At 33.7% G+C, this 25,475-nt stretch overlaps 1 protein-coding gene across 2 annotated transcripts in view; it reads right to left on the bottom strand.

Annotated features, from left to right (window-relative positions):
- The window catches only part of LOC123707300 (calcium/calmodulin-dependent 3',5'-cyclic nucleotide phosphodiesterase 1), a 314,278-nt gene extending 289,165 nt beyond the window's left edge, over positions 1-25,113 (bottom strand). For both annotated transcript variants that reach the window (XM_045657227.1, XM_045657226.1), the window contains exon 1: positions 24,926-25,113. In XM_045657227.1, the coding sequence (XP_045513183.1) occupies positions 24,926-24,950 (25 nt within the window). In that variant the 5' untranslated portion in view covers positions 24,951-25,113. The remainder of the gene's footprint in view (positions 1-24,925) is intronic.
- Positions 25,114-25,475: the final 362 nt, after the last annotated feature.

Genomic DNA, 25,475 nt, shown 5'->3' on the forward strand with positions numbered 1-25,475 from the left:
TAGAAATTTTGTTTATTTATATTGCTCGCGTGAGTGGCGCTTCGCTAACCAAGTTGTAATGTGCGCGCGGTACATCCAAAAGTTTGGACGGTAGCCTCAGGTTCCTTAGGTACCCGAATTATAATAATACACACCCCAATTTCAATAGAGAAGACGGCCTGAAATTATCGAACACCTGGGATAAAATAATATCCAAATTAAAACCCCAAGACAAACAATCCGCGAAAATAGAGTAAACCGTGAGTCATTTCTGCAAAAACCTGTCATCTTTTAGTCGATACCAACTCCGGGGAAATAAATACAGATAACACAACTTTCTCTACAGCTGTGTTACTTTTTGACATTCAACATCTTTTGTCTTCAGTCACCGTGACCACGCACGCGAAACGTCGGGAGAAATTTAAAATTATGTAAAATAATTATAAGTTTATAATGTCTTCGATCCGGTAAAAAAAGTGTTTTCTATAAACTTCAATATTCTAGAGTAAACAGCAAGTTCGCCTCACCTCAATCGGTAATCGACCTCTGCACTCTCAGCTTATACTATGAGCGAAAAGAGCGAAATTGCAGAAAATTTTATTATTCCTTATTCCCTGTATCAAAACATGTCAGTCCTACTACTCGTTGGAGACTGCGATCTGCATGCCTTGTGCTGAAAAATGAAATAATCGATGGGATTTCAACGAAATTTGTTAAAATCTTCTTGGGCATGACAACTGTAGAGGCAAGAACGGCAAAAACTTCACACCGCCTTGAACAAACCGCCACTGACTGAATAGGGATATGTGTGATTGTGTTGTCGATTTTCGAGTCTTAGACGTGTCTTCCTCTACTCCGTTGCTCGTATGTGGTGTTAATTGTGTACATAGATAACTCAAAATTACACAGAAAGTTCGAAAGCTCGAGTTAATTGGCAAGCTTATTTTTGAAGCTACCGTTACATCCAAATAGGCTTCAAAAATCTAATCATTTCCACCCCAGGCATCCTATCATCCCATTTGTCCCATTTAGGACAACGCGTTTTGGCCAAAACATACAGATATCCATTCTAATAAACGAGCTAGGTTGCTCACACTTCCTTTTGTTTCCCTTTACTTTTAAAAGTTTTTTTAACTGTACGTGTTTTTTTTTTATATTTGCCTGTGCTTGTCACAACAAATATTGTATTTAATTTTTCTTATGCCAATGCATCAGTGTGCCGCTATACTAATTACAAAGAGGAAATATTTGTGTTTTTGTATGTATGTTTGTTATGTTTTCACACACAAAAATACTAGACCGATTTCAAGAGTTCTTTAAATTTACCTATCTACCATTAAAAGCAGAATCTTCACAGACACAGTTGTATTATATTTTCAAAAAAAATAGATTTCATAAAAAATGCAATAACAACAACAGAACAAAAATATACAATATCATATAACGTATCAAAATCTACAAAAATAAAATTACCCATGGGCAACTGTATGTTGGTCTGACCCGAGTCGGAACATGAAATTATTTTGCTCCCACAAAACATAATATACATCAAAGTTATTATCTATAGGAAAGTTCTAAGACACTGAAGTTGATTAAATGGCCATTGCAAGTAAATAAATAAATTAATTAATGATACTGATGGTAGTAAAAAAATCTGATTTTAAAAAAGGACTTGTTAGCTTCTGGTACAAAATATTTTACTTTTTTTTATTTTAGCTATTCTATAAATAAAAAAGACATATATAAAAAATAAATAATAACACCAGATATTTGTGTTAAGCAGAAAAAAATTACCAGCAAAACAGCGGATTGGGTACGAGATAGGCATGTAACAATGTTTTCTACTACCGAATATAGCTTCGGATAAGCCCTGTTTAATCCGTTATAATGATTCAAAAGACAGCCTTTTGCACACGGAATTTGTAAAAATTCGCTGATTTTAGACCTTAGGAATGAGTAGGGAACGACAAAGTTAATGTCCTGTTAAGAGTTCACTTCTCTGTGTTTGATTAATTAGTTTCTGAATCATTTACTATACGAATAGTGCAAGGCTAACATACCCACGTAGAAGCTGAACAAAGCATACTAAATGCACAATTACTGGAAACTTCCTAATTAAACCACTATATTAGTTTCTGCTTCGGTGACTTACAAATGTTATGTATAATTTAATTACAATACTAAGCATTACTCATATGTGTACTGCACACACCGAAGCGAATATTAATTATAAAAAAAATTCTATCAATAAGATTCATATTAATATTGATATTTTTTCTTTGGATTTTATTTAATTAAATTTTAGTTGTAGTTGCTTGTTATTTTGATTTTTTTTTGTTAATTAATTATGCACTTCTTGTACGTTTCCCTCGGTAGGTGTTTTTTTTTCTCTCTCATATTAGGGTTGCCTGGAAGGAATAGCTTGTTAGCGATAAGGCCGCCTGTTGCCTAATAACTTATGTAACCTACTTACTTTTTGTTTTTTTGTTTGTATAATTATGGTAACGAAGTATAAATAAATAAATCCAAGGTCAAGATTGAGGTGAAGCGCTCAGTACGAGTCCTTTATGTCAAATGCGTATTTCATATAAAAGAGTTACACGCAAGTCGAAGTATAAAATGTACATATTACATTTACAGGGTGATATTCAAAAACAACACAGGGTGAGTTAAGGCATTGTTCACCCTGTCCCTACGCCCCTTTGTCTAAATCAAATGCAACTGTGACCTACGAGAGTCAGAATTCGATCTGATACTAACAGAAAAAGGTCGGAAGAAATCCACATGGTAGAACCAGTTTGAAATATAGCGCTACTGGATGAATGATATTTTGCTTTAAAATTTTACCAGGCGTTTTATTTAATTAACTGTTCGGTTATTAATATTGTGGTAAAGCTTTAACGCTATAAATAGGAGTGAAAGCTGAAGTTGGCGCGATTTTTTTTCCGGTCAACAGATTTGTATGTAAACTCAAAAATGCGAAAGCTCTCTTTAACTGGACATAAATATAGCCTAAGCTAAGGCTAATTGGCGTTTATTTTTTCATTATTTTAGATTTTAGTTTTCTAATTCTATAATTTTTGATTATGTATTATTATAAAATAAATCAATGGCGCTGCAACCTTTTTAGGTCTAGATTTCTAGGGTCTAGGCCTCAGATTTATGTGTATCTGTTTCATGATCATCAGCCTTCTGTGCCTGACGCACGCCGACGACTTTTTGGGTTTAAGGCAAACCGGTTTCCTCACGATGTTTACCTTCACCGTTCGAGCGAATGTTAAATGCGCACATAGAAATAAAATCCATTGGTGCACAGCCGAGGATCGAACTTACGACCTCAGGGATGAGAGTCGCACGCTGAAGCCACTAGGCCAACACTGCTCTTACCTCAATCACTATAGTGTTTCCTTTGCCTTACTAGCGTTGCCTGGAGGAGGCAGCCGTTACGTCCCTAAATTTACATTACCTATATTATATAAAAATATAGTAATGTGTTACATTAACTGTAAAAAAGTTTTAGTAGACAACTAGTAGGTGGAGTTCCTAGCGCATTAAAAGTTTATCTAAACAAATTATAAAGTTTATTGATCATAAATGTTGATTAAGATTGAGAAAAATTATTGTATGAAAAATTTGTTAGAGAATTTAAATGTGATTGAAAATCTAGTTTTACACGATTATCAGATCCCATATATAATGGTATTGTGCTTTTCGACACATTAGCTAACATTATATATACATATTACAGTAATCTGTTTGCTACATAATATTTAAGTTATGCATAACTAGAATACACTTCACATTGAAGGTAAATATATTACCGCAGTAATTGACACAATAACCTCACAGGAATTCGTCTTCAGAATAGACGATTCAGATCGCAAACATTTGAGATTAATAGGGGTTTTAAAACGTGGCCATTTATATAAGAAGTCCGAACAAGAAAGTACTCTCAGCTGATGCGCTAAAGATCTCCAAGACAATCAATCAAGTTGAAAGCATTGTATTAACCGATGCGATTCCGAAAATAGCAAATAAAGCTTTTTTGGGATGTACTTAGATTTAAAACTGTTTCAAAAAAGCTTTAAATGGTTAAGAGGCAGGAAACTCCTCTGATATTAAGTGATACAAATGGACACTGCCAGGAGGTTTGGATAAAAGGTTGAAGCTAAATTTCCTTTTATCACCTTTTCTTACTTTGATCATACTGCCTATTGTATGTATGTTTCATTGACCATTTGCAATCGTGCACCTAGATGGTGGTCGTTAGTATTGTTGAATTATCTAATCGAATAATAAGGAATGCTACATAGCTAGCAAGTTATTTGTTCTTTGAAAGAAATATATAAAAGTATTAAAAAAGAGATTATTGTGAGTTGCTCATTAATAGATTTTATCTCTCCCAATTAGTAGATTAATTTTTTTTTCACAGTACCGATGAAAATAGAAACTGCGAAATATTGAAAATCTAAAGTTCTGCATACTTAGAGTAATCAAATGAAATACATCATAAAGTTGTATTTTCAATTTCCTGAAAGGTTACAAGTACAAAGCATTTGCCGTAGACTTTACAGTACAAACACCTAGTTTAAATCTCTTACAATATTCGCACACATAAACTTCCCAGCTTCTTCAAATATTTATTTATAAATATGAAACTTGCTAGCGAATCAAATAGCCGAATTTGGTTGACAAAATAATCATTTAATAATTATCAAAATTGGGAACCTTTTGTGTAATCTACACTATAATATATAGGAATGCGCGTATATTATCATAATAATCTTTTCTTTTTAAAAATATTTCGATTATAAAATAGAAAATATTAAAGAAATAAATTTGAAAATCGAAACCAAAACAGACTAATTATAGAGAAGCATTTATTGCAAGCAACGAAGAAACCTTCGTTTCGAAACTCGAATGAAATTGAAAACCAAATCTGTAAAAGCAGTTTGTAGCAAAAGTTCTATCTCCATTCGGAGTATATTTGAGGAGCAATATTGTTTCTATTGGCTGTAAATCTCAGCGCTACGGCACAAGAGGGAATAAGAGGTATTGTCTAAGGGAAAGGAACTTACTTTTAATATTCCTCTATACATATTATTAAAACATTTTGAGACATGCAGACTATTTACTGTCAAATTTATTTATAACTAAGTACTCTGTGGACATCTTTTCACCTACATATTATATTTGTGAGAAATTGTTTTTTTTTTGTAATAGACCAGAGATCGGAGCTTATACTACAGGTATAAAATACAAACTTCTGAAGGCATCTAAGACAACTAAGTGCATTTCTTAAAAGACAGGAGACATCAAATGTATAGCTACTAGTTACAACTTTTTTCTTTACTTAATATTTTTTTCCACTGTATAAACCAATAATTCGCCAAATCAGTATAGCGAAAGAAACGAACAGCGCTATATTTTAATATATATATTGTTTATAATATATGATATATATAATATGATTCATTATCTGTGTTCCTTATACATGTGTTATTCAGTTTATGTTGTACGTGTAATGTGTATGACAACCCAACATATATGATGAACTCTTACAAACATTTTACAGTTATAACAAAGTAACACATTGAACTTATATATAACACGGTCGTTATCGGACATTTATTTTTATATATTTTAGAAATAAATATAGGGGTAATGTACAACAGGTAAAGTAACTTTTAAAAGTAGGTATTAAAGTTCTTGTTTTAAATATTAGAATAGAAAATAATCGTAGTTCTCATAGATCAATTGAGAGAGCGCTTGAAAACATCCTCCAGGTCTTAATAAGATATCTCAGCTAAATAATGTTTACTGGTTCCTATACTCACTACTGATTGATCAAGACAGGTGCTGTCCCTTTGTTAACCTGGCTAGATTGTCAGAGTCAGTGTCCGTTTTCGCCGCTTCGACTACAACTACTTTATTTTACACGAAATTTTAATGAATCACGCGGCCTGGCCTAGCTTTCTTTGCCTACATCCCTGTACCCTTATCTGAGCGTTTCTTAAGGCGTCGTTTTTTCGGCTCACCGCCCACTACGTGGAAGCAGTTGCCCACTACAGTATTTCAAAACCAATTTGGGTCCTTCAAGAAAAGAGCGTACCAATTGTTAAAAGGCCGATTTGCATGTGAATATGAGTGTCCACCTGCGGTGGTATTACTTAACATCTGGTGCTTCCTGCCCCCTTTCCCTCCTGTTACATAAAAAAAACCCTTGTTTATCCATTCCGCGATTACAGTGTGAATGTTCATATGCCTAGAAATTGGAAATATATTTGAATATTTTTATAGTTAACCCTGATTTATTGCGAACCGGGAATTATAAGTGTTTCAAGCGTCTGTGGTGGTTTTAGTGATAGTCTTATAGTTGCCTGATTAATAAATCGCAGTAGATCGCAAATTGATGGCGGTGCAACACATTTCCACCATGGATAGTAAAATGCCAGTACTTAAGAACAGGAATTAAATAAATTCGACTTCGATTCGTCGAGTTTAAACAAATGACCATTGTTTTCAATTGTTTGTATCAGCAAACAAAACTGGCCTTTTGATACGAGAAAATGTCCGAGTTCTGTATTTGACTTTCCGTAGCTAAATTTATATTTAAATCTGTTTAACGTACGAACATTTTCTACATTTTCTAGATGTATGATTATAAATGTATTTGATTATTTATTTAATAAAGTTCTACGCAGTATAGCGCATTATCTACAGTTAAAAGCTATCTATTCTAAATACTTGACAATTACTCTAGTTTTTACTAGTAAAACTGTTTAATAATACGCATTTAATAATATGCATTACGCAAAAAAAGACGAAAAAAAAGTAAAGAGTACCGACAGTTCTTTACGCTAGCTTTCAAATTTAATGACGTGGAATAAGTGATATCTTATATTCCATAATCAACTTATTTTATTTATTTATTTTTAATATGAGAAGATAATGTTAATATTTGTTAAACAATTTGTTTCAGAATATAAATCTTAATACGTATAAATCTTCTGTTCGTGTATTTGTACTAAAACTCCTGAACGGACGGTTTTAATCAAATGTTGTGTGTGTTTAAGTGGATTTGTCAGTTTAGGTTTACAATTAGATGTTTGTTTCAGACATATGTACAGGAAAACGTCTATCGGGTCCGCTATTATAACACTCATAGGATAGCTTGTGTTGCCTATTGTGGTCATCTATAGGCAGAAATAAAAGCTCTAAGAAGGCTCTAACAATATCTGATTAAGCCCCAGAACCTAGGGCACTAGGCACTTTATATGAAGAAATTATAAAATACTCCAGCGCGGTTGATGAACGCCAGATCATCTCTTTTTCGGCTTATAAATTTCCAGTACTCCTTCTGGCTTTCAATTGAATTTAAGTACCGCGCAATCCCACACGTTCTCGCATACAAAATGCTCTCGGTAGCACAGTTGAACTGGCTGTTGCTACAACTTGAATTATTTACGTAAAGAATAATTAAATCACAGCAATAGTACACAAACAAGACGATAGGTCCGACGATAGTTTCCACAGAGAAACGCAAAACTAAATTTTATTACGACTTCAAAGAGATACAAACTTTGATCAAGGCGCAAACAAGTTTTATATGTTAAAGTGAATTAACGTAGTCTCATTTACTATGTAATTAAAATCGTCTTTTAACCTATTCGCCAAAAACCTATTTGCTTTTAATAACTTTATTGCCAGTTCCTCTCGTCCGTTCTATGCCCGTGATTTGAGAACTGGGAGTAAAAGTACGAAGCACTTCATTTTCCTTATTAATTTTTATCGTTCAAATATGACGATTTCAAATAGGCATATAGATCGGTGGCGCTACAACATTGTCGGGTCTGGACATCAAATTTCTGTACTGTTTCATGACCATCTAATAGACAGATGATCGGCCTCGTGTGCCTGATACGCGCCGTTGACTTTTTGGGTCTAAGGCAAGCTGGTTTTCTCACGATGTTTTCCTTCACCGTTCAAGCGAATGCTAAATGCGCACATAGAAAGAAAGTCCATTGGTGCACAGCCAGGAATCGAACCTCCAACCTCAAGGATTAGAGTCGAACGTGGAATGCTCTAGGCCAACACTGCTCAGAAATAGACATATTGCCGATTCAAATAATTCTATCACCATCTTTTGTTTTAATTGTCTCTGCTCAAAGACATCATTCAGCGTAATGTATTACATAGTGATTTCCAGTAATTACATAGACAAAAATCCATAATTACTCAAACTATAAAATGGAATCGAAAATAGAAAATTTTATTTATTCATTAAAAGGCTTGATTACATATGTTTGCCAGCGGTTACAATAACATTGTATGTTTTTGATTGTATACTTCTTTTGGCGCGTTATTGAGAAATTATGGAAGTAAATTTTTACGTTGCGCGTGCACACCATCACAAAAAAGCGACCTGAAGTTAGCTATTAGTCAACATTTTAGTTTTTTTGTGACATTTAAATAAACTTTATTAAACTAGATAATGCTTTATAATTAAACTTTCAATATATTTAATATCTTTTTTCTATTGTTAGTGTCGTTTTTTAACAAACGTAGAAAACATGTTTGAAAAGATTTTTATCTTGTTACGCCAAAGTTATAACTTCTAACGCGTACAAAGATATCATTTTGCATTACGATCTAGCCTAACTTAAGACTAATAATTAATATAATACTTACCTAATTTACTAAAAAGGATAATTAACATAAGAAAATGTCCAATAACACTACTTACAGTCTCTATTAAGGGAAAGACACTTCTTGTGTACTTTTTTATTCCCCTTACCACTGCTTAGCTCTTAAGACTAACGTACGCTCACACTAATTCAAATCATTTTGTCCTTATCAACTTCTCACTTGGCCTGTGGTGTCAAGAAGTTGCCTTGAGATTCACGTGTTGATCGAGTCTTTGTTCATGTATTAGGAGGCAAACGGGCTGGAGGCTCATCTGCTGTTAAGTGATACGGCCCTCACATTACCAGAAGGTTCGCAAGTGCGTTGTTGGCCTTTCAAGAATTGGTAAGATCTTTTCTTGAAGGACCCTAAGTCGAATTTGTGCGGAAATACTTCAGTGGGCAGCTGGTTCCACATAGTGGTGGTGCGTGGCAAAAACTGCCTTAGAAAACGCTCAGTTGTGGAACGACGGACGTCGAGGTGATACGGGTGGTATTTTGTATTTTGCCTTGACGTCTGTGAAACTAAGCTTCCGGTATTAGACCGAACAACTCTTCTGAATTCTCCCCATGGTAAATGCGGTAGAAGATGCAGAGAGACCCAACATCTCTACGCAACGCCAACGGATCAAGCCGCACGGAAAGTCATATATGGTAGTTGACGATTTGAATCGCTCTTCGTTGTATACGGTCAAGTGGAAGGAGTTGGCCCGGAGTGAAGTACCGTCTCGCCTTGCTAAGCACACCAAGCTTTTTGGAGGCTAATTTAGCCTTTCCCTTCAAATGACCGCGAAACTGAACGTCATTTGATATGTTAACGCCCAGTATTCCGATGTTAGCTGAGGCTTTAAGGAAAGTGCCTTCAAAGAGGGAGTAGCGACAATGGGAGTTTTTTTAGCGGAATGCTTCCAGCCATCAAGGTGATGCAGATAAAATTTGCCGAAAAATATCGAATTGATACTGCTCGTACGGTATTGAAATGAGGCAACAAACAATTTTTCAGAACACTCACTATAGTGAGTACATAATATACTTTGTAGAAATCGCAAAGAGATGCAATGTCTCTTCGTGTATAGAAAGAATCAAGCCGCTGAATAACACGTTGCCAATTGACAATTTGACAAGCCGTTCGCTGAATGTGGTCAAAAGGAAGAAGCTGGTATTTAGGAGCAACTGCTCATAGACGTGAGCAGTATTCCATATGGCGTCGTACTTGAGCCTTATATACGTTGAAGCCAGTTTGGATTTTTCTTCCAGATTACTGCGCAATTGGACTTCTTTGTGATACCTTTTAAAAATTAGTACGCTCTTATCTGGCAGAATCCTACGTCAAATTAGATCGGAAATACTTCAGTAACTAGTAAACTCTTAAAATTAAAATCCTATTTAATTTATCTGTTAAATAATTATACTATATACAATTAATTCTGGTAATACCGAATTCCATTTATTCAACAAAGCTCCGGGTAAGGTCCCTAAAAATTAATATCTCTTCTAAATATATCATGTTTGATGTTTAAACACAAAACTTTACAATACGGGACGTAATTAGGACGACTGACGTCATACTTACGTGCGAGAGCTTTCAAAGCTTTCGGGAAAGCCAGCTGGTTATATTTTAGTACTTCATTCATATCTTTGGATGTATTTTTAATGTAAACGGTTTAGAAATTTTGGAACAACGTGGTTAACTCAAAAATACCCATAAACTTTTGTGGGTTATTTCTGATTTTACCGCGTTCACACAGACTAAGTCGGAGGACATTAATATGTAAGGATTGTCTTCTGTTATCACAAATTTATAAAACTGCTTCTAAATGTAAATTACAATAAATCTTTGGGATCCAGTTGTGGATAAGCACAGATAACACATATTTAATTTATACGAGTACATGTATGTACGCAGTCGGTCCCGAAGTTCTCGCATACATGGAAATAATGTTAAAAACAAAAGTACTGTAAAATTAATCAAAATAGCCTCCCTTATTTTTAATACAGGCCTACGAATTGATGTCCCGCAAATAGCGTGTTGGGCAGGTCTTTGACAGGCCAATTTAAAACCATCTCTTGGTACACTTTTGCACTGGTCTTGACGCTCTTATTGTAAAAATCTACGATACTCCCAACCAGACCATAACTGATGATGGATGATGTCCATGTTGCATCCCCGGAAATTTCCAGCTTCTTCAGAACTCCTACTCACTGTATAATTCTGTTTATTGTACTTCTCTTCAACATCGATTTTTTTTTCGTCCGTAAAGAGGATATCACGGTGACGGTTTTTCGCGAACCGCTTTAACGACACCGGCGATCTATTAAGCCTTATTGCTTTTAGAGGAGCATTAATATTTTTTTTTGTATGCTCGTAGACCAATCTTAATTTAAAAGCTTTTTTACTGTTTTCGTACTGACACCTATCTGCAAAGCCATTGTGCTTTCGGACAGGATTTCTTGCTATCCGTGCCTCGATTGATAGCTTTGATTACTGCCGCTGTTCTTGCGGAGCGTGGCCGACCAGTTCTTATCTTGTCCTCAACACTGGAGATTTAATTATAGTTAACGCTTATCAAGTACGGTACACAAGCCTAAGTGTTATATTCAAATTTTTGAACAACTTGGATATGGTACTCGAAGAGTCCCCACAGCAGTGCAACGCAATAACAGCTATTTGGTTTTCTTTCAATATCTACTCCATCGTGAAAAATAACGGAAAGTGATTGTTTTTTTTTAAACAATAGTCAAATATTCAAAAATAGAATGCAATAATTTTTTTTAATAAAATAATGTGCCAGTGACAGAACTTCGGGATCGTAACGTATTAATTAAAAACAGTAGCAGAGAGATTCTTGTCAGTTCTTTTTGCTCGCTCTACGGCCTTGACTTGCGAATTGGTAGTGAATTTAAATTTAGAATCAATTTAACATCTTTTCTGTTTACAAGCATAAGTGTACTTGGTACAGGTACACAGGTACAGGTGTACAGGTAGTACGAATAAAGATATTTTGCGAATTGAAAAACGCATTGAGTAAATTTTGTAAATATCCAGAGGTATATTTCAAAATCCAAATTGCGCGCTATAATATACGTTAGTACGGCAACAATCCAATAGGTTTTAATCGTATAATTGAACCTGTCAACCTGACGTGACACGTTGACGAGGATTGAAAAGTACTAAAAGATTTCAATATGTACACTTTTGTTTTTATAAAAAGGGGTAAATGGGTAAGAGGCTCACCTGATGTTAAGTGATACCGCTCATGTACACTCACATTGACAGAATGCTCGCAAGTGAGTTAAGAATTGGTACGCTCTTTTCTTGAAGGAATTCGAATTGGTTTTTAAAACCTTCAGTAGGCAGGTGGTTCAACGTAGTGGAAGGTGCGCGGAAAAACTGCATTTAGAAATGCTCAGGGGGCCTACCATAAGCTTTTAATGCGAGCTTATTGACAACTGAGATTACCTATACCATGACATGGAATAAACGAGACTGGTTATGTTCTGTTCACCTTAGCGGTAATCAAATTTCGTAAATTCAATTTGTATGAAAATTCGTAACATTATCTATCGACTGAACCAAAATTTGACCGATGCGCCTTCAAACTATAACAGAATAAGCGATTCTAAAAAAGCTCTTTTTTATTTAAGTTTTATATCGATCAGTGTCCAAATAACAGTTTAGAACATATAATTTTATATATTTTACTACATAGTTCACGAAGTAAGATATTGTGTCCAATATAGTGAACTTTATAAGTTTTCGGTTAATTTTGAGTTTGGAAGTGTGATTATGAAGAAATTATTTAAAAAAACCGACGGAGATAAGTTATATAATCCCCCTTATACCGACTTTAAGAATGTCGCGTTTATAATTTTCTATAGACAACACTAATGCACAGACTATGTTCAATAATATTCAATTAATTTATTAGGTATGTAGTATAACAAAAACAATAAAACATTATTCAAAAAATTAAAGAATCGACTGTTAGGTGGTACAAATCGCCCAGCTAGTATAATATAAAATATCATAGTTACATGATTAAGTTCTATGCGAAAAGCATGCTTCATAGTCAACTATTTGAAATATTCTAGATAATATGTAACAGAGGAAAGCCAGTCCGAATTCCAAACACCTTTCCCTACATTTGTCTTGTGTTTGTCAAGCTTAAAATGGCCATTAAACAACATATACAAGTGCCCAAGCAGTCCCGTAGCTGTATCTATATTTAGACCTTGCCGTTTTACATTAATTAACTTGTCACTAAGTTCAAAGGACATTTTGTTCACGCGTTCACAACATTGTGTTTACATAGGTTGTTGAACATTTAATCTTCTGAAAATCCAGTTTGTTTTATATCCTATGTTTTAACTCCCTATTAAAATTGTCAGCTTAGATAAATGTGTCGCCAAACCGCACACTTGAAGAAGACCCTGAATCGAATTGAACTAATTGCACCGAGACTCCAGGTTATATTGGACGTCAAACATTTGTTTACCTATATATATAAAAATCCCTATTTCCCTTGGTCATGGCATCACGCGTGAACGGCTGGACCGATTCTTTTTTGTGTTTGTTAATGTCAGGAGAAGGTTCTTATGAAAAAAAATAAGAAAATTGCGCAAAAAAAATCGAAAATGTGAGAATAATTATGTTAGGATAGCAAATTTATTACAGTACTGCAAACATCGGCAAAGAGTATGCAAGAAAAAAAACAAAACACTATTTATACACGCGCCAGAAAAACAAACAAAGAATGTTGTACTTCATAAACGATTAGATTAATAAACACTTTGTTTCTGAAATATTTTTTTAGTTAATTATACCAATTCGAAATCAATATTCATAGTTATTTAAGGACAACGGCTGTTGGGTCCGCTAGTACTTTATAATTTATAACAACTATTAACTTAACTATAACTTATTATATTGTAACATATTGAATTAAGAACTTTTGTACGTGTAACAAGCAACAAAATGCAAGGAACGAAAGTTTCGAATAGCCAAATCTTTCTAGCGTCTTTATCCTTCTGTGTAACATTATTATTTAGTCATCCAAAACACAAACGCCACTTAGAATAAAAAAGAACAGATTAAATCTCTTGCTTAAATGTTGGAATTCTGGGTCACCACCGCGTCACGGTTAACACGAATGGGATGTATGTTTCTTTGTTTGTTCTTTATCTTCTTTTAGTGCCTCTCCATTACTGGAGGTTGGCCGTCAGTCTTATGAAGCTTGTCCTGAGCAAGATGCAACTGCCGTAGTCGCAATAGAATAAGATTTATTGATTTTCCAACTGTGTTGTAAAGTTTGTTTGTTTTAATATATTTAAACCAAAATAAAAAAGTACAACTATATACAACCACTAAGCCTCAGATTTACATATTTGTTTCCCTAACATTCGGTTTTGCTAATAGGTAATCAGAAAAGTCTATTGTTGCACAGTCGAGGATCACGAAAGTCATACGCTCAGACTAAAATTATATTATTGTGATCAATAGTATAAAATTCAGACGAAGGAAACACCTTTTCAATAAAAAGAAAGGCTATTTATTATTTCAACGTTAATTAAGATGAGAGTTCCGCTCACCGCCGTTGTTAAAAAGTTTCAACGAAGGCTCTGGCTGATTTGAACGGTGATTTGGAAAACAAGGTCGGCTACCAATTAAAACCTCATTCAGCCGTCGTATATATATAATATGTCTATGGTCACATAATCCGCCTTAAGTAATACGTCTGTTTCCTTTCATCACCGCAAATACACCATTTGACAGAATGAGACAAAAAGAGAAACTGTTTTTTTTTATGAATGAGGGGGTAAGAAATAAAGTGTGATGGGGTATATTTATTTGAGACTTTAATTATATTATAATTATTCAAAATAAATGTAAGTGAAGATGAAACACAGACACCTGACGGTCATCGTACTTTTAAAATAATATTAATTGCATTAAAAGATAACGGTTATTACCTGAGAATAATAAAATATTTCACAATAATAAGATTTTTATTAAGTCATCTCAACAAAATAACTATTTCTATAGATACCTCTGTATATACAGGTGTAACTATAAAAATATTAATGATTACGTTATTTATTTATCGATGCTATAAAACACTCATCTATAAAACCTTATATGAATATATTATGAAATCATAAAAATAGACAAACGTAATTTCTGTTAAGCCTTGTATTCGTTTTTTGCTTGAACGTAGTGAGACTGGGCTAACTTTTCCACAAAAGTAACACCCCATACCAAAGCCCGTCCCATCCTCCAACGGATGGATCTTTCAACCGCTTGCCATCGTCGATCGACGTGTACTCTTTTGCCACTAGAGGCCATGGTGTCCAAGGCTACTTACGGGACATTTATGGGTAGTATAAGCAAAGGCTGATGGAAATTCGAATTGATTAAGGGTGTAAAAGGGTGCCTGTAGTAGTAGTAGTGTAGTAGTGCCACAAAGAACGGTTCGATGGCTGTCGATACACAATCTTATACTAGAATAATAAGTCCTGAGTACATACCTCGTTACAATATCTTCTTACCAGATAGAAAGGCACACAATATTATCAGCCGTAAGGATTTGGAGAAATTCTATTAGTTTGGCAACAAAGAGAGTTTAGACTGATATTAATACTAATACTTTGCCTCACTATAGTTCTCAAAAACGCACTAAACACTCACTATAAAATTCTAAATAGTGGACGTAAATCACCCTCATCAAAAATTATTAAATCGAAATTATGTATTTCGAACAGTGCCAGTGTTTGTGGCGTAGTATAAGAATTAAACCAATGACCGGCGTCTCAACACCCCACTGTCGCCTTGCGCACTCTGTAATCGAGGTGTGACCTAAAAAGTTTTGGTAATCTGATTGTCAAAGAGGATCATCCCAAACTTGTTGTACTTTAAGCTCACCACGAGCTTTAAGCAGCAGAGAATTCAATTGGAGTCACGAGATCACGCGTACATACTTCCTGTGGTATTGAACGTATATTCTTACTAAGTTGTATAAAAGGCAAGTTACAATAATATACAAACCGCCCTCTTTTTCTTTTTAGTATGTTATGGGTAACATATGAGAATTCTTTTCAGTTAATTCACTCATACAAATCAATCAAAATGTGTATTCAATACACTTGACCAGTCATACATTATAATTTGTATTATTAAATCATTTAGTTTATTTAAGTATGCTTGACTAAATGTTAGATATATAATCGACCAACCAGGCTCCAGAAGAAAAACCAAATTAAGCGAACCGAACCAAATCAAGCGAAATTACAGAATTATCACTATATAAATTCAAAGCTCTCGCTAAACGTAAATTTAATCAATCAATTTTTATAAATTTTACGAATATTTCATTTGTGTGACTGAAAACTTAGCGATTAAAAAGAGTGGCGGAAAGTTTCTTGCCAGTCCTTGTCCCCTCTACGACCTTGACTTGCGAACTGGTAGTAAATGTAAATGTAGAATTAATTTAACTTATTTTCTGACGTTCTTGTTTACCTATATGAATAAAGTTATTTTGATTTGACTTTGACTTTATAAGATTAAAACCAATGTGAATTTAAAGTGTAAGCCACGATGGAAACTTAATATATTTTCCTAACCTTATTGTTAAATTAAGCCAACATCACCATAATACAAGTCTAGGTCGTTATTTCTCTGAAATATTTATGAAGTTATATTATAAACACTATAAAGCTAGCACCTCGTCACTCCATCACAGTTCATTAGATTTTCTCCATTTTGTTATGGATGGTTAACTTCGGCCCTAACCAACCCTCGGATAGCCAATTTTACCCTTGCATTAAATATTCAAGCAAAACAGACTATTATCATATTAATCGTATCTATTATACTGGTTGTGTGACAAAATATATTAATAGTTAGTTGTGCATTAGAAATATTCCGTCTTTATAAGTCACATACATTTACTAATAGGAAATGTATACCTAAAATAAATTAAATATAACCTAATATTAATGTAGGCGATAATTGTCTAACCGCCCACACAGGTCTATCTTCCAAGCTTCTAAATTATGCTCTTCTATAGGTAAATAAATTTATCTTGTTTTTTTCTCATCTCATGACAGGAAAGTTCTCGAACTGAAAGAAATTATAGTTAGTCGAACGCCTTTTAATAATCGCATAGCAAAGTGTCGCTCAAAGAGCCTATTTTAAAGATTACCAATTCAAAACAAAAGTGAACAATTGTGTGTAATGTAAAACACAGCCAAATACAATATACGCCTGATCTAAGCTTTTTAAATGTGTAGAATATGACCGACGGCTCGATACCCACTGTATGCAAGGCGATCACTGCAATCCTATTTTCTTTAGCACCCCCCACGAAAAAATATGTTAAAATGTTGTTCCAAATTCAAAATAATCAAAAAGTTTAAAAAAGTTATGGTCAGACTAGTTAATTATAGCTAATTACCATTAATGCAAAAGCACACAAAGCATTGTGTTACGTAAATATTATAATTTGAAATTTGTATCCGTTACAGAACTTTTAAATATGTGCTAAATATTATAAAGCAGCCTTACCCCGCAACATTCGATTACACAATTCCAACAATAATGAAAGAACAACAATTATACTGATTAGTGTTCAATTACCACATAATTAGAAACGGCCCTTAGTATGAGAGGTAATTCCTGTCATTTATAGAATTAATCAATGGAAATTGGTAGCGAGTCCTTATAATCTTTGGGAAAGCTTTTAACAGATTTAAAAGAGGACTTTGTCAGTGTGACCACACAGTTCGGTAAGGTTATGGAATTGTATAATATTTCGGTATAATGATTAGGGCTGCTTGAAAGAGCATATTATGTTTTTATAACAAACGGGCTGGAGGCTCTCCTGAAGTGATACCACCGTCACTCACACACTCACATTGCCAGAAGACTTGCTATTGTGTTGCCCACCAATAATAGGCACGCTCTTTTCTTGAAGGTTTCGCTCCTAACTCGAATAAATTCGGAAATACTTCAGTGTGCAGCTCATTCCACATAGTGGTGCGCGGCAGAAACTGTCTTAAGAAACACTCAGTTGTGGAATGACGGATGTAGAGATGATATGAATGGTACTTTGACGTCGATGATGAAACTCAGCGGCAGGTTTCCGAACCACTCCTCTGAACACTCTCCATGTAAGTTTCCTAAAAATCGGGTCGGTAGTATGAGGTATGATGTTTCTTGATATGTATAAAGTCAGAATATACTATTCGGTAAAAAAATTGGAAACTCTAAAATTTTAGTATTAAAATGTTTTTATAAATAAAATTAAATGTCGTTATTGTCAATTCAATTATAAAATGTAACTTGTAAAAATATAAAATTTCCGAGTATCTCTTATCTAAGAATTATTTAATGCGGAAGGAAATCGCTGACATTTTTCATTAAAATTCTCAACTCGGATTATGAAAGTTATTTTCTTATCAGTTTTTTAATTCTATTCGCAAATTCTGTTTGAGATGCTGTCTTGATAATATTCACAATGCAATTGATTTGATTTTATAACTTCTAAGAATGTGATGTATAAACTTTTCAAGTTAACAACAGACAAGAGAAAAGAATGAAGCATTCACCTATTTATTTTAATGTTTTCCTGCGAAACAATGAAAAACATAAGATAATAAGTGACATTAAGTTTTACTGGATTTTCACGTGGCCTACATTGGTGACAGCCATTAAAAGAGAAGGAGGATTTATTTTATCCCATTTTTCCTATAAAACCTATTTTGAGGTATTCGAAATTCGAAAAATATCGGCTTCGCACTGAATAACTTTGGCTTTTAGGTGTATCTTGATTAAACGAGACCTACTATCACTATTTGTATGGTGTGCTGTAAAATAAGGTTTTTGTGTCTGTAAATTATCATACCGAATCACTGTATTGCTAATTAAATTGTTTTGGATTTAATTTATTGCTAAAATAAATTATTATTTTATTTTACATAACTTTTTTGTTATTATTTTTAGCTTGCTTACATTCTAATATATTTGATGTGTATGTGTGTAAAATTGGTGATCCCATATTGTCTTCTATAATTTTATACATTCACGTTGTTTTAGAACTTATTAATAAATTTAAAATATGATTTTATCCGATAAATTTTATTTTTGTAAAGTTGTTTATTTTACAACAGCCGTATACATCAGAGTTGCATATTCAGGAACATATTATAACAGGCTTATACGATGTGCATACAACTTTATTAGTAAGACTGATTATTTTTAATATTACCTTACTATCAGCCATAAATAAAGACGCTATTTGACAGGCCCAAAGCAAATGTTTAGTTGCCGTTGTAATAACGTTGTCATGGCAACTGATCGTTATATTTTTGCTCTCAAACGTCACATGTCTCAAGGAGGACAATTAGACGCTTATGAAAATATCTTATAGAAAGGATATAATCTGCGCAGGACTAACCAGATCCATGTAACTTCCTCACAATGAGTAGCAATATCGCAGCACACAACTCACGAGCGGACTAGTTTTTAAGCAGTTTCATGCCATCGTACTGTATCTTGAAGCCTTGTTGTATGTGCAAAAGCGTACGACCCACCAGGCTCCAGAAGATAAACCACTCTTTATATGGATTTCCATTTTCCATTTCACATGAATTCTTACAACAAACTCCCAAGCGAAATTATCACTGAATAAATTCAAATCTCTCGTTAAATGTAAAACGCTTTTTATAAATTTGACAATTATTTAAATAATCCTTTTTTATGTAATAGCAGGCAAGAGGCTCACCTGATGTGAAGCGATACCGCCGCCCATGGACACTCACATTGCCAGAAGGCTCGCAAGTGTGTTTCCGGCCTTTCAAGAATTGGTACGCTCTTTTCTTGAAGAACCTAAGTCGAATTGGTTCGGAAATACTTCAGTGGGCAGCTGGTTCCACATAGTGGTGGTGCGCGGCAAAAACTGCCTTAGAAAACGCTCAATAACCTTATCCTTGGTATCGATTAGCTTCTTTGTAAAAGAAGAGAGTGACGGAGGGTTTCTTGCCAGTTTATCTCGTCCGTTTTACCTATATGAATAAAGTTATTTTAAGTCTGAGCTTTAGTTTGTAAATACACATATTTTTTTTCTGTTTAAACCAATGTTCATTCAGACAGATAATGAATAAGGGACACAGACTATATACCTTAAACGCTGTAATAAACCGATGAGGTAGTTAATGAAAATAAACTACTGACCGTAGTCGTTTCCTACAAAAGTTTTACTAGCAATAAAACAGTTATTCGTTTTAGTCGTAATTTATTAGCATATTAACCTATGTAATTACATTGTGATTTCCAGTATAATTAAATGGACTGAAAACGTAATAAAATTACTCAAACTATAAAATAGAATCGAAAACAGAAAATTTTATTTGTTCGTAAAATGCTTGATAACTTTTGTTTGCCAGCGGTTACGGTGTATATTTTATTTTTTATAAATTGTATCTTTACACAAAACATAATTTAAATTACTTTACTAATAAGGATATTTAACAGAAAGCGTTCAACAACACTACGTGCAGTCTCTTAAAGGAAAGACAGTCTCTCCTTATGTACGATTTTGTTTCACTTACCATTGTTTAGCACTTAAGACTAACGTGCACTGACACTAAATGACTAGTTCGAATGGTTTTATCCTTATCAATCTTCTCACTAGGCCCCATTCTCATAGATCATTGTATAAATTATTACAAAGATCTTTTTAGGGGAAAACGGAAGAGCCCATCTGATGTTGAGTGTTGAAAATAAATAAGCTTGAGTACGTTGCGTTGTACCTTTATTAAACTTCTGTATTTGTTTTCTTCTATGCCCGACATATGCCTTAGTTCCTTTACATATATCCAATACAGCCCAGCTTCGAACGTATCACCTCAGGGATGTTGACGGGCACCTACCGTTTATATATAAAAGTGAATTACCGTTAAGTGTAAAACTAGATGGCTGGACCAATTTAGGTAGTTATGATCTTGAAATATTTAATATAAATAATAAAAATACAAAAAATAATAATTTTCCAATAAAAAACTGTTCCCAGTTGGAAAGTTCTTTAAGAAAAAAAAATGTCATTTGTCATTAATAAAAGCCTTCTGAATTTTGCGTTGCTTATCTGTTGTATGAGGTCCGATATCTTGGGTCTGTTTAAAAAAAATCTATTATAATTTGACACAAATGTAGGTGATAAGTTCACTGGGTCATTAAGTAGAATATACAGGTTATAACTAACCTGTACTGAAGAAATATTTTATATAAGAATGCGTTAGAAGTTATGTTATAATCTCGACGTAATATGAATTCTGTAACTTAGCGGATATTTGGTTTCCGACAACTCCAGAGATAAATTGTTAGATAATTACGCTAGCTTCGAGTTTAGAACTTAATATATATTAGTTTATATTTGGATATGCTATAGAAATAAGACTTTAAAGCGTGGTCTGGGGGACTTGGGTTCCATTCCCGTAAAAACAGTTATTAATGAATTCTGTTTAATTTTTATCTACATTTCGTAATTATTTTCTAGTTTCGCATTCGCACATACAAAACCTGATTACATGCCTAAAAGAACACAATTAATTAAAGAGATGTAGGCGTATTTATCCCAAGCCCAAGTCGGTCACACTATTTATAGATTTCCCTCTTGGTAGGTGAAATGAATACTGATTTCATTGACTGACTTAACAATTATTATTGGAACTGTTACATAAAGAAAAACTGATGTTATCTTTAATGACATGACAAAAACTCACTTGGTTCGTTTCTTTCATGCTTTTTAGTTTATAGACAAGTAGAGGTGATCATCCATCTTTGTCTGTGACACATGTCGTCGATTTTTGCATTTCTAACATGCCGATTTTCTAATTGTTTTCTTTATCCGTACAAGCGAGTGTTGCGCACGTAGATGGAATGTGTATTGGTATTTTATAACTGATACTTTGAGGACATGCAAGGCTGATATCTTTTGGGATAGTGTTCAAGTCTTCTTGCGTAAGATGCATCTATTATTTTGTCACCGATAAAAATGCTACTTAAAATATTAACTAAATGTATTTATCAATAATTGTCATGGTCTAGCAATTCTAGGGAATTGCTTAGCTCAGCCTGGATGGTTTCTATCGCATCGTGTACATGATAATCAGAGCGATAGGGCTACATGCCCTACATAATAGATTTTCTAAATCTTTGACAAAAACGAGAAAAGCTTTCGCATCTTAACACTATTTGTAGTTAGATAGTAAGTGTTACTTTAGTTAGTAACTGCCATAGGTCTGGCATAATCATGCAACTGTCATGGCCGACCGCAAGTCATGAGGTTCAATTTCCGAATGCTAAAATATGACATTGCTATTGATAGCCCAAAATGTGAGTTGGACATTCGAACCATGTATGGAATGTCTTGTGTCTATTGAAGAAAGCACAGTTTATATTACTCCATATTTGTATGTACTAGGATAAGTATTTTACAGCAATAAAGGCTGTTATTATTATTATTATGTATGACTTATATAAAAATTAAGTAGGACTTATATACATACAAGATATTGTATTTTCTTATTACAAAGTTCGAGTCAAGTTTTGAAAGCGAATTGCACTTCAGTGATAGCTCGAGAATTGAAAACGTTGTTACGAAGTTATCATGAGGAGATTTCTTCAACTTGGAGAAAAACATTCCAACTCTTCGGAAAATCATTTCCCGATAGATTGAAGTAATAGAAAGTTTTATTCTTAATTTTGTTTCTCTTTAACGATATTGCAATAGAAAACATTTTTAAAGAAAATTTTGCAAGTTATTGGTAATAATTGTATGGTTTATAATAGAGTTCAATTAAAAACGATGATAAACATCATTAAATTACTGATTACAATAAATTTCTTAAAAAATAAAATTTAACCGACTCGCATATATGAATAAAAATCGCTACGGGATATATCGATGTAGGTCACAGAATTGTGAGATATTTTTTCAAAAGATCGTGGATTTTTAAGGGAATAAATACGACACGGTGAATATCAATTAATTTTTAATTAATTTCCTGAGTATAGGTCTGTTTCGCTGTTGAATTAGTATCTCAATCGTTTAGTACACATCAGAGTCAAATAACTTCGAATTATAATATTGATTTTGAAGTTAGTTAAATAAACTAAAAAAGCAATCTTCTTTAGGATTAGTTATATTAATTCGATCTCAGTTAATAAAGAAATACATAATGAATGCAATGACAAATGTTGTTTCTTTCGCTGTATAATCAAGTATCAATTTCGAATATGGAAAAAAATGCATTGTGGAACATAAAACTTAAGGTTCGACAGACTCTTAATTTACTAAATTTCAATATGTATAAAATTAGTAAGGAGTTAGGGCAATTCAGGTCTAAGTAATCAAGAGAAATTGACTTATGACTCGCAACTTCTAACATTTTAACTTTTAATGGATTTTGTTAATCACTGCTTCAGTAGTCAAACTTAAGTATTTGACAAGATTAAATAAAGGCTTGTGATTAAAATTAATATCAACGGTATTGTCTTTGGTTAACATAGCTTTTACACATTGAAAGAAAACAATTTTTTAACCGAATTAAAGCTATTTTTATTATTATGTAGTCACCGTGACGATGCACGCTGAAAAGCACGCGAAACGTCAGATTTTTTTAAATTTAAAATTTTGTAAATAATTATAAGTTTATAATAATACAAATTCTTTTAATATAAACGGTTAAATACAGAAAAGTATTTTGTAGCAGGCGCTAAAAAATGCATTGTTTGACCATGAGTTTTTGACAGTTTATCTAGTCAGCTATTGCTCTTGATTTGACAACTGGCGGTAAGTGTAAATTTAGATTTTTTATAATTGACGTTGAGTCTGAATTAATAAATAATAAGAAATTATACATGTAGGAAAACATAAATTATATATAACAATTATACTAAAGACGGGCAAAAATGGCATACTATATATATTAAAAGGTTAACATTTACGATACTTAAAAAGGAAAATCAATAAAATTATTAAATACATTTCAAAAGGCATATGTCAAAATCATTTATTTATATAGGCAACACAATGTACACTTATGAACGTCAATAAAGAAACACTTACATAATAAATGCTTCTAATTTAACATTTACTGCCAGTTCTTAAAACAAGGGCGTAGAACGTTCTAGAAAAACTGGCAATAAACTTTTTTTTTAACCAAGTAATACCTAATTTGGGTGTGTTGTGTGATGGTGTGTTGGTGAGGGTGTATAAATGGGGTGTGCTCATGATGTAGGTTATTTAGCGCTTGATATTCTTAATACTCCTTAAGCATACCCCGCGATTGCTGGAACAAGTCGAGGCTTAAGTAGTGGTCGTATGACCGCACTGCGCAATACGAAACTGTTTTTTTTGCATAGTTGGTGTTGATGTGAGGAACGTGAACCAAAGCACGTTTAGAAGTCTGGTAGGCAAGAATACGGAACCAAGATGGTAATGAGTGAAGTAAGAGTAAATTCTCAAGAGCCTCGCAGCACAAATTCTTAAATTCTCAATTTTCGTTCTCAATTTTTTTTTATAAAACATGGGGCAAACACGCTTGAGGCTGACCTGATGTTAAGTGATCAACACTCTCAATGCCAGAGGGCTCGCGAATGCGGTGCCGGACTTTCTATCTAAGAATTAGATTAGCAAAAAAGCGCTTAACATATTCACCTTATAAATTAGCCCATCTTGAAACCAAATTAATATGAATTCAAATTATATAGTAACCACGCTGAATATAAAAGTTAATTAAGTAATCTCTCACGATGCTTCCCTTGCTCAAGATGTTTGACGATTAAAATTTCCTGAGGGATGTAAAAAAATTCCCGACAAGATGATTTATTATATCTCCATTATATAAAATCCTTCGTTGAGCGAAAGTGAACACTTTTTAAAGATTTTGTTTTTTCTTCAGATAAGTATGTTTTTGGGCGAGATAATTTTGTTTTTAAATTTGGATCTTGGAGTTTTTACTTCGATCAAGTACAAAGATGTCACCTGAAGTCTAATGGTCTGTAACGCCCACACGAGTCTTTAAATGTGTGTGATCCGATAACGACCTTTTAATTTAAAAAAAACCTAGTTTACGTCAAACTTATTAAAACTTAAATGAGTAATATATTTAATTAAATTCATATTGTAGCTCGTTGCTGATTCAACATTTTTTACAATCACTAATCTTAATTAAAAAGTCAACTAATTGAGAAATTGATAACCTACCTGGTGCAGACATCTGCCTATGCATTATGTTGTCGCTTGCAGCTGACGCTCATCAAAAGCCACCTGACCTACACCAAACACTCCAAAACACTATGTTAAACTTATCTAGAAATTAACTGTGATAATACAAAAATAATTAAAAAATAATTTAAATTAATATGTAGTTACGAAAGTTGGCGCGTGGATCGCACGTGAAAATTTTCCTCGGAAATTATTTGAAAACAGTCCGGACCGCCGGCGTTCGTAGGAGCTTCTGAGGGCAGATTTTGTTGGGCGGATTCAACGCTGGGCGGCGGCGCGGCGCCCGCCCAAGGCGCGCCCGATACCAGGCTGTCATAACACACCAGAAGCAAGCATAGTACAAGTGAAACTACTGCGCATGTCCAAGAAAAGCTTGGGGAAAGCGAGTGAGATGGGTATACGCTAAAAATAGGGGTGCGAATGAAACAGATTGAAGTTAAATCGGGAAGCGCCAAGCAGTCTGTGAAGTTGGTTGATACGTATGATTTTGTTCTAAAGTTATTCGTGTATCAGTTGATACACTAACTTC

The sequence above is a fragment of the Pieris brassicae genome, chromosome 3 (genome assembly GCF_905147105.1).
Source record: "Pieris brassicae chromosome 3, ilPieBrab1.1, whole genome shotgun sequence".
Taxonomy (NCBI): Eukaryota; Metazoa; Arthropoda; class Insecta; order Lepidoptera; family Pieridae; genus Pieris; species Pieris brassicae.